This window comes from Balaenoptera ricei, chromosome 14, assembly GCF_028023285.1.
Source record: "Balaenoptera ricei isolate mBalRic1 chromosome 14, mBalRic1.hap2, whole genome shotgun sequence".
NCBI lineage: Eukaryota > Metazoa > Chordata > Mammalia > Artiodactyla > Balaenopteridae > Balaenoptera > Balaenoptera ricei.
The window spans coordinates 40,068,526-40,084,485 of NC_082652.1; the positions used below are offsets into that span (position 1 = coordinate 40,068,526).

General features: G+C 37.4%; 1 protein-coding gene across 6 annotated transcripts in view; it reads left to right on the top strand.

The window, feature by feature from the left end:
* Positions 1-15,960, top strand: part of RBBP8 (RB binding protein 8, endonuclease) — a 98,477-nt gene that overhangs the window by 70,268 nt on the left and 12,249 nt on the right. For 5 of the 6 annotated variants that reach the window (XM_059893997.1, XM_059893999.1, XM_059893998.1 and 2 more), the window contains 6 exons: positions 541-650; positions 1,719-2,598; positions 2,681-2,807; positions 4,084-4,172; positions 5,080-5,197; positions 14,781-14,921. In XM_059893997.1, the coding sequence (XP_059749980.1) occupies positions 541-650; positions 1,719-2,598; positions 2,681-2,807; positions 4,084-4,172; positions 5,080-5,197; positions 14,781-14,921 (1,465 nt within the window). The remainder of the gene's footprint in view (positions 1-540; positions 651-1,718; positions 2,599-2,680; positions 2,808-4,083; positions 4,173-5,079; positions 5,198-14,780; positions 14,922-15,960) is intronic. The other variant, XM_059894000.1, reaches the window with a different exon arrangement.

A 15,960-nucleotide genomic window follows, 5' to 3' on the forward strand; every position in this document is an offset into this window, starting at 1 on the left:
TAGAGAGAGAAAATCTCAAACCTAACCCCAGACCTACTGAAAGAGAACTTATATTTTCACAAGATCCTCAGTTGATTTGTATGCATGTTAAAGTTCGGGAAGCATGGCTCTCTAAAGGATCCTTTTAAATTTGTCTCCTATAAGTATAATCAGTCATCTCTATTCCCTTCCTCTAATCTAACTAATCTTGTTTTTTGGAATTGGCAACCACCAGTCTGCTTTCTGTCCTTGTGAATTTACCTATTCTGGATAATTCATATATAAATGGGATCATATATGTGGCTTTTGAGTCTGGCGTCTTTCGCTTAGCCTCATCCACATCATAACGTGTATCAGTATTTCATTCCTTTTTAAGAATAAATAATCTTGGGGCTACCCTGGCAGTCCAGTGGTTAAGACTCCAGCTTCCACTGCAGGGGGCACGGGTTTGATCCCTGGTCAGGGAACTAAGATCCCGCATGCTGTGGCACGGCCAAAAAAAAAAAGAGAGAATTAATAATCTTCCATTGTATTTATGTACTTTATCTTTTATTATTGAAGGAATCTCGAGGTCCTATGAGCCCTCTTGGTGATGAGCTCTACCACTGTCTGGAAGGAGATCACAAAAAACCTTTTGAGGAATCTAGAAGAAATAGTGAAGATAGTTTAAGGTAATTTGGGGCACTTTGTCGATGAAATTCCATTACAGTGAGTTCCATATATTTAAACTCTTTCTCTCCCTCAGCTTGTTATTCTGGTTGTATTAATTTTTACTTAAAAAAATATTTCCCCCAGTTTATGACCAATTGAGGGCTTTTTGTGTTAATGTAGAGAGATGGATATTACTTTTAGATTCTTTCTGTACTTCTATCAAGGAGTACTTAAGAGGTCCCAGCCTTATCTCCTTTAAAGATCCAATCATCCCTTCTGGGTTTGTATTTTCAAAAACTGGACATTTTATGAAATCCATCATTAGTTCAGATGAGCTTCCAAGATTGGGATACATCTTGTTTTTACTAATTTCAGAACATCCATTAACTAACAATACCTATATTTATGTAGCACTTTGCTTTTTAAAAGAGCTTTCAGTATTAGATACATGTATCACATTTAATTTGTCATCATAGTAACTCATTAAAGTAGGTTTTATTACCCCCATTTTTTACAGTCAACAAAAATGCAGCTTCACAAAGGTTAAATGTCTTTTTAAGACCACACAACTATTAAGTATGAGAGTCAGAGCTCTTAGCCATTCCACGTCTTCAAACTTAACCCTAATGCTCTTTCTACTGCCACAGCTGTCTCCTCTGCTACAGGCAGGCTGGGTCTTGAGTTATGTTCAATTCTGTAGTATAAGAATTTTGTTTCTTGGAGTTACTCATGATAAGATTTCGTAACAGCAAAAGAATTTGTGTCCCTAGTGGGATTTATTAAAATATGATTTTCTTATATAGTGAATTTATTTAAGTTACTTAGGAAAACTATTTGTAGATAGGAATATCATTGTATTGAGATAGGTTTGCTGTATCATTTCCCTCTGCTTTTTGTCAGCCAAATAAAGAGAAGCCAGCAACTATATTGTATCTTAAATTTTGGTTAATGGTCTGCCTCTAAGATGTGGATAAGACCTTACTGTTAATAATTCTATATTAGCAAAAGTTTTCTCATTATGCTTGTTTTTTAATTTTTACTCTATTTCTTTAATAGGAAAAAAGCTTTACCACTCTTTATTTTTTTAGATTTTCAGATTCTAATTCAAAGACTCCTCCTCAAGAAGAATTGACTACTCGGGTATCATCTCCTGTATTTGGAGCTACCTCTAATGTGAAAAGTAGTTTAGGTTTGAATACAAGTTTGTCCCCTTCTCTTTTAGAGACTGGGAAAAAAAACCATCTGAAAACAATACCTTTCAGCAACACTTCTAATTCTAGATCAGAGAATCCTAGATCAAAATCTGAAGATGGTGCCCTTTTCACACATCATAATATTGGGGCTGAAGTGAAGAAGATCACTAACCAGTCATCTTCTAATAAGCAGATGCTTATAAATAAAAATACAAGTGAACAGGATAGTATTGATCACATTAAAGATACTGTTACTGATAAAGATAAACATGTGGTACCCCTGAAATCACTGGGAGGCCGAACCAAAAGGAAGAAAATCGAGGAAGAAAGTGAAGATGAAGTAAGCTGCCCCCAAGCCTCCTTTGATAAAGAAAATGCTTTTCCTTTTCCACCGGATAGTCATTCTTACATGAATGGAGACTGTGTGATGGATAAACCTCTGGATCTGTCTGATCGATTTTCAGCTATTCAGCGTCAAGAGAAAAGCCAAGGAAGTGAGAACTCTAAAATCGGATTTAGGCAAGTGACTCTCTATGAGGTTTTGAAGCCTGTTCCAAAGGGCTCTTCCTCAAGCCGTAAGGCCTTGAGTGGGAGCTGTGGGTTAACCAAAGATTCCCCAGAAGAGCCCAGCAGTTTACAGGAGTCCCTCCAGTCCTTGAGTAAATCTCCGGATAATAAAACACTGTTACAAATAAAGGAAGAAAATTCTATCTTTAAAATCCCTCTACGTCCACGTGAAAGTTTGGAGACAGAGAATCTTTTTGACGACGTGAAGGTTTGTGTTAAATGTTCAAGGATTCTGATTAAAATGGTTGTTTGTGATTTCTCCTAGATGCTAATAATTCTTTCTGTTTTAGGGTGCTGGTTCTCGTGAGCCTATAAAAGTAAAAACCAGGTCAGTCCATGGAGCATGTGAACTTGCATCAGTTCTTCAGTTAAATCCATGTAGAATTGCTAAAACAAAGTCTCTACAAAACAACCAAGGTATGTACACTATAAATAGCATTTCTACTCTTTTAATGACTTTAAATTGAGTATTGTAATATATTATGTATATTCTTTGGATAGACTGAATTATTTTCAGAAAAAATATCTTATCCCTGTGTGTTTCTGTGTTTATAGCACAATTCTTACTGGTTTCACTTTACATGTGATTTTCCTGCTCTTCTGCTTTTTGAAAAAATAAATTGACATCTTTAATACCTACTTTTATAGATGATTTTATAGATTTACCTGTTCTATGTAGTTGTTTATTTTCTTTACAAAAAGAAAGCTTTAAAAAATTTAAACTATACAGATTTTTTAAATATAAAAATTAGAAATTTATCGTCCAAACCTTGTTCCTCACCCCATAGATAGCCTGTCCTTTTCTTTGCATTTACATGTATATCTGTAAACATTTGCATATGCTAACTCTGTGTTTAACCTTTTGAGGAACTATCTAACTTTCTTCCAAAGGAGCTACAGCGTTTTACATTCCCACCAGCAGCATGTGAGGGTTCCAGTTTCTTCACATTTCGAGGGTTCCAGTTTCTCCACATTCTCACCAGCACTGTTACTGTCTGTCTCTTTGATTCTAGCCATCCTGTGGGTGTGAAGTTATATCTCAATTGTGGTTTTGATTTGCCTTTCCCTGATGGCTAATGATGTTGCGCATTTTTTTTTTTTAAATTAATTTATTTTATTTTATTTATTTTTGACTGTGTTGAGTCTTCGCTGCTGTCTGCGGGCTTTCTCTAGTTGTGGCGAGCGGGGGCCACTCCTCGCTGCAGTGTGCAGGCCTCTCACTGCGGTGGTTTCTTCTGTTGCGGAGCACGGGCTCTAGGTGTGAGGGCTTCAGTAGTTGTGGCTGGTGGGCTCCAGAGGGCAGGCTCAGTAGTTGTGGCTCACGGGCCTAGCTGCTCTGTGGCATGTGGGATCTTCCCAGACCAGGGCTCGAACCCGTGTCCCCTGCATTGGCAGGCAGACTCCTAACCACTGCGCCACCAGGGAAGCCCCTGCGCATCTTTTCATGTGCTTATTGGCCAGTTGTATATCTTCTTTGAATGACTGTCTATTCAGGTCCTTTGCTTATTCTTAATTGGAGTAATTGTCTTATTATTGAGTTGTGACAGTTCTTTATATATTCTAGGTACAAGTCCTTTATCAGACATATGATTTGCAAAACTTTTCTCTCATTCTGTGGGTCCCATAATGTTTTAAAGTGATGAGAATTTTTAAAATTTGTTTTTAATTGTGCATTTTTTTCTCCTTATCTAAGATGTATCCTTTGAAAACATCCAGTGGAGTATAGATCCAGGAGCAGACCTTTCTCAGTATAAAATGGATATTACTGTAGTAGATACAAAGGTAAGTTAGAAAATAGAACCAAAGCCCATGTGGTTATTCTAGTGTATTGTTAGTCACCCTGCTGTCCTGACTCTGTGACCTTGAGGTAATCACATATCTCTTACAGCCTTCATGTATTTATTCAGAAAACTATGAAATAATAACACTTATTATGCCAACATTATGGTATTTTTGAAAGTGTAATAATACTTTCTGACTTTAGAGAACTTTGCTGAAAAATATAGTTTTAAACTAATGTAAAATGCTAATTACATATTTTAAATAGTTTTATTTTTTATCAAAATAATCTGTCATATGCCTTGATTAACTTAAAATAATCTACCTTCAAGAAAACAATTTCATTTTTCCCAGTTGGCTAATTTTTTTAAATGCTGTGTATTTTTTCATTAAAATTCATAGCATAAATAAATTTTTTGGTTTGTATTTAGGTTCTTCATAGTTTGAGAGGTTCTCTTTCACTTGGTAGCATATTAATAAACTATTTAACAGTTGCTAGAGTAATAAATGTCCATTAAGAAATCAAATTTGACTTACGAACTTTTCTTCTTAGTGTACATTGATGTTAATTTCTGTGAAGCAGATTAGGGAAGAAAGGAAGCTCCAGGGATCGTGGTAACACACAGTTCTCTCATGCTTGGCAGCAGTCCTTTTCCTAGGCTTGAGAGACGATGCTTGTATGTCAAAGCTAAAAATGGTTTACAGGCATTTAAACCTAAATGTATCTATATTCCTAAAGGGTAAAGGTAAATATTACTTAATGCTACTGAAATGTAAGTGTACACTTAAAAAATGATTAAAATGGAAACATTTATGTTATGTATATTTTACCCCACCCCCCCCAAAAAAGTAAATATTAGGCCATAAAGGAATAATTGTTAAAATTTTGAATTTTTAAATATTTATTCAGGATGGCAGTCAGTCAAGATTAGCAGGAGGAGAGACAGTGGACATGGACTGTACATTGGTTAGTGAAACTGTGCTTTTAAAAATGAAGAATCAAGAGCAGAAGGGAGAAGAAAGTCCAAGTAAGATTTGATTTTTTTTTTTTTTAATTTTAATACAAATGTGGAGGGAAGTTTATAGACATACCATTGCACTGATGAGTATAAGTGACCTCTTCACCATAAACCAGTTTTTTTTTCCCCCTGTTCTCATAATACTAGATTTCTCTTTAGTAAAGCTTAGTGTCAATATTTCAGGAAAAAAATCTTTAGTAAAAATAATTTTTATTTCCAAAAGAATTCAAGTTGTTTCCAGGGGTCAGCAAACTAAAGCCAGCTGCCAGTTTTGTAAGTAAAGTTTTACTGGAACCCAGCCTCACTCACTTGTTTATTTATTGCCTATGGCTGCTTGTTGAACACAGCAGCAGAGCTGAGTAGTTTCTGCAGAGACCTTATGGCCCCACAGGCCTAAAATATTTACTGTCTGACCCTTTAAGAAAAAGTTTCCTGATCCCTGGTTTAGATAATTTTTTTATAAAAGGTGTAAAAGAAATCTTGAGAGTCCTGTTTTAGAAATATTATTTTCCAAAACAATTTGATAAGGAAAAAAAGGGAGGATTCCACTGAGAAGTATTAGTATAGATTTGCAAACTAGCAGTAAACTAAGAATGATAGTGTATATGATGAGTGAGTGGCTCTGCCATATTCTACTTCTATAGAAAAGGAGATTTGGCAAAACTAGGAGTCTACAGCCCATTGTAGTGAGAAACTGTTAATTCTTCATCTAAAGCCTTGATTTTCTGAAAGAGGTGGGAACAATGGAAGGATTTCATTTGGCACCACCTTAGCAACATTCCTAACTACAGAGGCATATGACATGAGATCAACTAGACTGGGAATAGTTGTCATTCATCACCCTTATGTGTTAAAGAGTTAGGACCTGCCACATGAGGATGCAGGGCTAAAAACAGAGGCCTTTTCCAATGATCATCTCTTAGAAATTGAGGACATTCAGACTGTGTGTGCATTTTCTATCTTCTGCTGAATATTCTCTAGTCTACCTACTCAGGGCCCAGTAGTAAAACAGCCAGTCTTGTCCTTGCTTCTTAAGAAACACCTTATCTCTTGCTGCCCCAAATGCAGTAAGTGAGAGAAAATTTTAATAGCCTTTGCCTTAATTCTTTGTTCTTGAGTAATAACATCCATTCAATCAAGTACCTGGCTGCCTATGTTGAGAGGACAGTACCTATTAAAAGTAAACCTTAACCAGGTGTCTGCTCCTCTGGTGAGATGGGGCCAGAAGACGCTCTCCTCAGCTCCTTGCCTGGGTGGGCATGTTAGGCTCTAGGGCCGGCAGAAATCCTCATTTGAGGGTCCCACCAAGTTCCCCGGTCAGTGCTGCAGCTGAGCGGCTGCTTGGGACTACTGCTCAGGCGCTACAGAAAGCCTTCTTGGAATCTGACATGTTATCACTTTGGGACCGTTGGCCAGCTGCTCCTGACTTGGCCACATGAAGGCTCAGGCTGTCCCAGTCTCTGAACTGAAGAGAACCAACACTATTAGCACACCTCTCACCACCATGAATACAAGGTATTTCAATGAAGAGTATCAGGAGGACATCTACAAATCCCAGACAGGCATGTGCAAGTTCTGAGGAATGGTGGAATAACCCAGTGTATCTGGGTGACCTTTGGAGACAGCTGCGACAGAGCTACAACAGAGCAGTGGCTGACACCCAACTCATGGCCCACCTTCTCCTGCCATGTGGCTGACAGGGTCTTGGTGCTCCAGCCAGCTTTCAGGCCTGAGCCTCTGAGGTGGAAGAGCCGAGTTCAGGACATTTGTTCACCAGAGACCTCCTGGCCCCACATAATATCAGTCGGCAAGAGCTCTCCCAGAGGCCTTTGTCTCAGTGCTAAGACCCACCTCCACTCAACGACCAGCAAGCTCCAGTGCTGGACACCCCATGCCAAACAACTAGCAAGACAGGAACACAACCCCACCCATTAGCAGAGAGGCTGCCTAAAATCATGCTAAGTTCACAGACCCCAAAAAACACCACTAGACGCGGTCCTACCCACCATAAAGACAAGATCCAGCCTCATCCACCAGAACACAGACACCAGTCCCCTCCACCAGGAAGCCTACACAACCCACTGAACCAACCTTACCCACTGGGGGCAGACACCACAAACAATGGGAACTACAGCCCTGCAGCCTGCAAAAAGGAGACCCCAAACACAGTAAGTTAAGCAAAATGAGAAGACAGAGAAACACACAGCAGATGAAGGAGCAAGGTAAAAACCCACCCAACCAAACAAATGAAGAGGAAATAGGCAGTCTACCTGAAAAAGAATTCAGAATAATGATAGAAAAGATGATCCAAAATCTTGGAAGTAGAATGGAGAAAATACAAGAAACGTGTAACAAGGACCTAGAAGAACTCAAGAGCAAACAATGATGAACAACACAGTGAATGAAATTAAAAATTCTCTAGAAGGAATCAATAGCAGAATAACTGAGGCAGAAGAACGGATAAGTGACCTGAAAGATAAAATAGTGGAAATAACTACCACAGAGCAGAATAAAGAAAAAAGAATGAAAAGAATTGAGGACAGCCTCAGAGACCTCTGGGACAACATTAAACGCACCAACATTCGAATTATAGGGGTCCCAGAAGAAGAAGAGAAAAAGAAAGGGACTGAGAAAATATTTGAAGAGATTATAGTGGAAAACTCGCCTAATATGGGACAGGAAATAGTCAAGTCCAGGAAGCACAGAGAGTCCCATAGAGGATAAATCCAAGGAGAACATGGCAAGACACATATTAATCAAACAATCAAAAAATTAAATACAAAGAAAAAATATTAAAAGCAGCAAGGGAAAAGCAACAAATAACATACAAGGGAATCCCCATAAGGTTAACAGCTGATCTTTCAGCAGAAACTCTGCAAGCCAGAAGGGTGCTGCAGGACATATTTAAAGAGATGAAAGGAAAAAACCTACAACCAAGATTACTCTACCCAGCAAGGATATCATTCGGATTTGACAGAGAAATTAAAGCCTTTACAGACAAGCAAAAGCTAAGAGAATTCAGCACCACCAAACCAGCTTTACAACAAATGCTAAAGGAACTTCTCTAGGCAGGAAATACAAAAGAAGGAAAAGACCTACAATAACAAACCCAAAACAATTAAGAAAATGGTCATAGGAACATACATATCGATAATTACCTTAAACACAAATGGGTTAAATGCTCCAACCAAAAGACATACACTGGCTGAATGGATACAAAAACAAGACTCATATATATGCTGTCTACAAGAAACCCACTTCAGACCTAGGGACACATACAGACTGAAAGTGAGGGGATGGAAAAAGATATTCCATGCAAATGGAAATCAAAAGAAAGCTGGAGTAGCAATTCTCATATCAGACAAAATAGACTTTAAAGACTGTTACAAGAGACAGAGAAGGACACTACATAATGATCAAGGGATCAATCCAAGAAAAAGATATAACAATTGTAAATATTTATACACCCAACATAGGAGCACCTCAATACATAAGGCAGATGCTAACAGCCATAAAAGGGGAAATCAACAGTAACACAATAATAGTAGGGGACATTTAACACCCCACTTTCACCAATGGACAGATCATCCAATGGAAAATAAATAAGGAAACACAGCTTTAAATGACACATTAAACAAGATGGACTTAATTGATATTTCTAGGATATTCCATCCAAAACCAGCAGAATACACTTTTTTCTCAAGTGCTCATGCAGCATGCTCCAGGATAGATCATATCTTCAGTCACAAATCAAGCCTTGGTAAATTTAAGAAAATTGAAATCATATCAAGTATCTTTTCTGACCACAACGCTATAAGACTAGATATCAGTTACTGGAAAAAAATGTAAAAAATACAAGCACATGGAGGCTAAACAGTACACTACTAAATAACCAAGAGATCAGTGAAGAAATCAAAGATGAAATCAAAAAATTCCTAGAAACAAATGACAATGAAAACATGACGACCCAAAACCTATGGGACGCAGCAAAAGCAGTTCTAAGAGGTAACTTTATAGCAATACAATCCTACCTCAAGAAACAAGAAAAATCTCAAATAAACAACCTAACCTTACACCTAAAGCAATTAGAGAAATAAGAACAAAAAAACCCCAAAGTTAGCAGAAGGAAAGAAATCATAAAGATCAGATCAGAAACAAAAGGAAATGAAGGAAATGACAGCAAAGATCAATAAAATTAAAGATGGTTCTCTGAGAAGATAAAATTGATAAACCATTAGCCAGACTCATCAAGAAAAAAAAGGGAGAAGACTCTAAGCAATAGAATTAGAAATGAGAAAGGAGAAGTAACAACTGTCACTGCAGAAATACAAAGGATCATGAGAGATTACTACAAGCACCTATATGCCAATTAAGTGGACAACCTGGAAGAAGTGGACAAATTCTTAGAAAAGCACAACCTTCTGAGACTGAACCAGGAAGAAATAGAAAATATAAACAGACCAATCACAAGCACTGAAATTGAAACTGTGATTAAAAATCTTCCAACAAACAAAAGCCCAGGACCAGATGGCTTTACAGGCGAATTCCATCAAACATTTAGAGAAGAGCTAACACCTATCCTTCTCAAACTCTTCCAAAATATAGCAGAGGGAGGAACACTCCCAAACTCATTCTACGAGGCCACCATCACCCTGATACCAAAACCAGACAAAGATGCCACAAAAAAAAAACTACAGGCCAATATCACTGATGAACATAGATGCAAAAATCCTCAACAAAATACTAGCAAACAGAATCCAACAGTACATTAAAAGGATCATACACCATGATCAAGTGGGGTTTATCCCAGGAATGCAAGGATTCTTCAATATATGGAAATCAGTCAGTGTGATAAACCATATTAACAAATCGAAGGAGGAAAACCATATGATCATCTCAGTAGATGCAGAAAAAGCTTTCCACAAAATTCAACACCCGTTTATGATAAAAACCCTCCAGAAAGTAGGCATAGAGGTAACTTACCTCAACATAATAAAGGCCATATATGACAAACCCACAGCCAACATCATTCTCAGTGGTGAAAAACTGAAACTATTTCCACTAAGATCTGGAACAAGACAATGTTGCCCACTCTCACCACTATTATTCAACATAGTTTTGGAAGTTTTAGCCACAGCAATCAGAGAAGAAAAAGAAATAAAAGGAATCCAAATCAGAAAAGAAGTAAAACTGTCACTGTTTGCAGATGACATGATGCTATACATAGAGAATCCTAAAGATGCTACCAGAAAACTACTAGAGCTAATCAATGAATTTGGTAAAGCAGCAGGATACAAAATTAATGCACAGAAATCTCTTGCATTCCTATACACTAACAATGAAAAATCTGAAAGAGAAATTAAGGAAACAGTCCCATTTACCATTGCACCAAAAAGAAGAGGAAACAAAAGACCTGTATGTAGAAAACTATAAGACACTGATGAAAGAAATTAAAGACGATACAGACAGATGGAGAGATATACCATGTTCTTGGATTGGAAGAATCAACATTGTGAAAATGACTATACTACCCAAAGCAATTTACAGATTCAGTGCAATCCCTGTCAAACTACCAGTGACACTGTTCACAAAACTAGAACAAAAAATTTCACAGTTTGTATGGAAACAACAAAAGACCCCGAATAGCCAAAACAATCTTGAGAAAGAAAAACGGAGCTGGAGGAATCAGGTTCCCTGACTTCAGACTATACTACAAAGCTACAGTAATGAAGACGATATGGTACTGGCACAAAAACAGAAATATAGATTAGTGGAACAGGATAGATAGCCCAGAGATAAACCCACTCACATATGATCACCTTTTCTTTGATACAGGAGGCAAGAGTATACAATGGAGAAAAGACAGCCTCTTCAGTAAGTGGTGCTGGGGAAACTGGACAGCTACATGTAAAAGAATGAAATTAGAACACTCCGTAACACCATACACAAAAATAAACTGAAAATGGATTAAAGACCAAAATGTAAGGCCAGACACTATAAAACTCTTAGAGGAAAACATAGGTAGAACACTCTGTGACATAAATCACAGCAAGATCCTTTTGACCCACATCCTAGAGAAAGGGAAATAAAAACAAAAATAAACAAATGGGACCTAATGAAACTTAAAATCTTTTGCACAGCAAAGGAAATCATAAACAAGATGAAAAGACAACCCTCAGAATGGGAGAAAATATTTGCAAACGAAGCAACTGACAGAGGATTAATCTCCAAAATATACAAGCAGCTCATGCAGCTCAATATCAAAAAAACAAACAATCCAATCCAAAATTGGGCAGAAGACCTAAATAGACATTTCTCCCAAGAAGATATACAGATTGCCAACAAACACTTGAAAGGATGCTCAACATCACTAATCATTAGAGAAATGCAAATCAAAACTACAGTGAGGTATCACCTCCCACCGGTCAGAATGGCCATCATCAAAAAATATACCAACAATAAATGCTGGAGAGGGTGTGGAGGAAAGGGGCCCTCTTACACTGTTGGTGGGAATATAAATTGATACAGCCACTATGGAGAACAGTATGGAGGTTCCTTAAAAAACTAAAAATAGAACTACCGTACGACCCAGCAATCCCACTACCGGGCATATACCCTGAGAAAACCATAATTCAAAAAGAGTCATGTACCGCAATGTTCATTGCAGCTCTGTTTACAACAGCCAGGACATGGAAGCAACCTAAGTGTCCATCGACAGATGAACAGATAAAGAAGATGTGGCACATATATACAATGGAATATTACTCAGCCATAAAAAGAAACAAAATGGAGGTATTTGTAGTGAGGTGGATGGACCTTGAGTCTGTCATACAGAGTGAAGTAAGTCAGAAAGAGAAAAACAAATACCATATGCTAGCACATACATATGGAATCTTAAAAAAAAAATGATTCTGAAGAGCAAAGGGGTAGGACAGGAATAAAGACACGTGCAGAGTGGACTTGAGGATACGGGGAGGGGGAGGTGTGGGCTGGGACGAGGTGAGAGAGTGGCATGGACATATATACACTACCAAATGTAGAATGGATGGTTGGTGGGAAGCAGCTGTATGGCACAGCTGTATGGGAGATCAGCTCTGTGCTTTGTGACCACCTAGAGGGGTGGGATAGGGAGGGTGGGAGGGAGACGCAAGAGGGAGGAGATACGGGGATATATGTATATGTATAGCTGATTCACTTTGTTATACAGCAGAAGCTAATGCACCATTATAGAGCAATTATACTCCAATAAAGATGTTGGGGAAAAAAAAAAAAGTAAACCTTAACAGTGATTTATTGTCTTTTTATAGTAAATGATGCTTAAATAACTTTCTTCTTAAGAAGATGACTTTGCTTTTAAGATTAGTTTTGGGGGCTTCCCTGGTGGCGCAGTGGTTGAGAACCTGCCTGCCAATGCAGGGGACACGGGTTCGAGCCCTGGTCTGGGAGGATCCCACATGCCGCGGAGCAACTGGGCCCGTGAGCCACAACTACTGAGCCTGCACGTCTGGAGCCTGTGCTCCGCAACAAGAGAAGCCGCGACAGTGAGAGGCCCGCGCGCCACGATGAAATGTGGCCCCCGCTCACTGCAACTAGAGAAAGTCCTCGCACAGAAACGAAGACCCAACACAGCCAAAAATAAATAAATAAACTTATTTAAAAAAAAAAAAAAAAAGATTAGTTTTTTCCTGGTACCAGTTCCTGATAATGTTTTCCTCAGTTTTGTAGAAAAGGGAAAAACTAAAGTATGACAACTTTGGCTTCAAATTTATCTAGTTAATCTAAGAAGATGATAGTTTCCCCAATATATTTGAAGCAAGTATCATATGGAGGTGAAACTAGAACTTAAACTAATGAGTTTAACTAGGACTTAAACTAAAATTACCTAGATAATTTTGACTAAATAAGGTGTTGTGAGTACTATTGCTGAAAAATAAGTCACTCCAGTAATTTAGAGGATTAGAACAACAACCATTTTCTTATCTTTCATAGTTTCTGTGCCTCAGGAATTCAGGAAGGTCTGGGCTGGGTGGTTCTGTCTCCGGGTCTCATGCAGTTATAGACAGATGGTGGCTGGAGCTGGAACAGCAGAGGGCTAGACAGATGGGAGATACTTGGCATCTCTCTCTCTCTCCTTATTCAGTCTCAGGGCTTCTCCACATAGTCTTCCCACATGGGTTAGTTTGAGCTTCCTCATTACTTGGACACTAGGTTCCCAGAGTGAGCATCCCCAAAGAGCAAGGCAGAAGTGCATGGTATTTTTATGATCTGGACTCAGAAGTTGCTCAGTAGGAGGAGTTCCAAGATCACATTATAAGAACAGCAAATGGAATAGGAGATATTGTTGAGCCCATACTTGGAAAAAAACAGTCTGCCCATTTTACCCATAAGGTAGATCTTTTTCATACTTAGAATTGGTTAAAGATGAAACATACCATTAAACTCCCAATTACTACTATTTCAAGTCAAAACTGATTTTTATATCTCTACTCTGTGTTAGACTTAGTAGATGCTGTGATAGAAAGATCAATAAGGATATGGTCTCTGTCCTCAAGCACTTTACAATCAGAAGTCTGACCCGCAAAAAAATAAATCATTAACTTATTGTGATTTACTAACAGCATACACAGAATGCTTTGGGAATGCCTAGCATACTGCCTGGCACATAGAAGTTATTTTTACTTACAAATTTGACCCTCAAAATGAAAAATGAACAAATGTTTAATCATTCAATAATTATCAAGACACAGTTCTGTATTAGGAATTGGAGATAATAGTGAACAGAACAAAAGTACCTACCTCATGGAGCTTACATTGTAATAGGGGAGAAACAAACAAGTATGATATGCTGGATGATGGCAAGTGCTAGGGAAAGATAAAATGGGGTGAGGTGCCAGAGAGTCTGCAGGGGGGGGAGGTGGTAGTTACTTTATATAGAGTAATCTTGGTAGGCTTCAGTTTTGTCATATCTGTTAGCCAACTGAATCTATTTCTATTTTTAGTAAACTGGTGTTTTTAAAAATATAATTATATAATGGAAATGTAGTTAGTACTCTGAAGATGAAGTTAGCACTTTGTGTATCAAATATGGAATTGAATTCATTATTTCTGTAACACTGAACTTCCAAGTGTTAATGATAATGCAAGAAAATACTTTTTTGCTACCACATTAAAAAAATAAGCAGGTAAATAAAACTCTATAGAGATTTTGATGTCAGTTATTTATACATAGTTTATTTAAACTTCATATTTTTCACCATTTATTATGCTGTGTTTTCTGTTCCTCACCATTCCTTTCGGTAGTTCCTTTTGGTTTAGTATGAATTATATTGATACATGAGCTGATAGAGAGAAAAAGACTTTTTAACATTTATAATGGCAGTAACAAAAACTAGCATTCTCTTCACATGAATAAAGGACATTTGAAGGCATAACATAAAACCTTTATAAATGTGCAGTAACTACCCAGGCTTGGGGTTTACTGTTGCCTCATACACATCTGAATTATTTTGTGGCAGTTCCTACAAGTTTCACATTGGTCTACATAGAAAGCAAAAAGCTTGCTTGTTGCCTAAGCCAATGCTCTTTCACATAGATGGAGAAAGAAAAATGAATGATAGCTTGGAAGATATGTTTGATCGGACTACACATGAAGAATATGAATCATGTTTGGTGGATAGCTTCCCCCAAGTAGCAGATGAAGAGGAGTCGTCAACTGCTACAAAAAAACCAAACTGTAAGGCAGTTTCCTTTCTAATTATGGTTTTTCCAGTACACTGAGTTTAGTAAATTAAGTCATCATGCTTATTAACAGAGGCTTAATGAGGTATCTTAACCAAGTTTCATGCTTCTTGAATAAATTTTTTTCGTTTTTTTTTAAAGATAATTTCAGATTAATAGAAGCGTTACCAAAAATAGTTCAGAGGGTTCCTATGAACCTTTCACTCAGCTTATAAAAGTTTTGAGAAAATTCTTTGTTAAGTGATACCATAATTAAGTGAATTATTGTAATTGAGTGAAAAGAGGAAGTTTTGCAGAAAATTCAGACCCGTTTCCTGCTTGAATACTTTACCTTCCCAGATAAAATACTATATCTGTCTTCTTCAGATCTGTTTTATTAGAAGCAGTAATTCATAATGTAGGATATCAATCAAAAGAAGAACAGTCTAAGTGAAACTCTTAAGTAGATAATCTGAATTGAAAATTAGTTAAAATTCTTGCTAAATATCTCATTTTCTTACTGTGAATAAAACGGTCAATTTTTAATTTAGTGCAAAGGTGGTTTTATAGTGGCTTAAATGAGCACAACTTCTGCTATGACAATAGTCAAAGCATTGAATATAAATCTATCTTGATTATGTTTTCCTTGTGCTTTTTAAAGTGACAGCCCACAGGATGAGACCTTAACCAGATACATAACAGCATGCTTTTGTTTGCTCAGTCCATGGCAAAAACTTGATCAAGCAAATTTCGTGATAAAAATTCACAACTGTTCAATTCATTTTTCTCCCCAAGCCCTTTGCAAATTGGTTTCACTTCAAAAAAAAAGATATTCTTTTATAAGGTATAATTATTAATTTCTATCTTTTTTTTTTTAAGTTGCTTTTCACACTGAACATCCCAGAATTTCTTCTCACTTAGCTTTTGTGGCCATGCTGCACTGCTCTTCTGATCTCTGGCAACTTCTGTTTTCTAGAGTATCCCCAAGACTCTGTTTTCTTCCTCACACTCATTTTCTCTCATGCTTTTATTAAATTACCTCTGAAAATAAAACT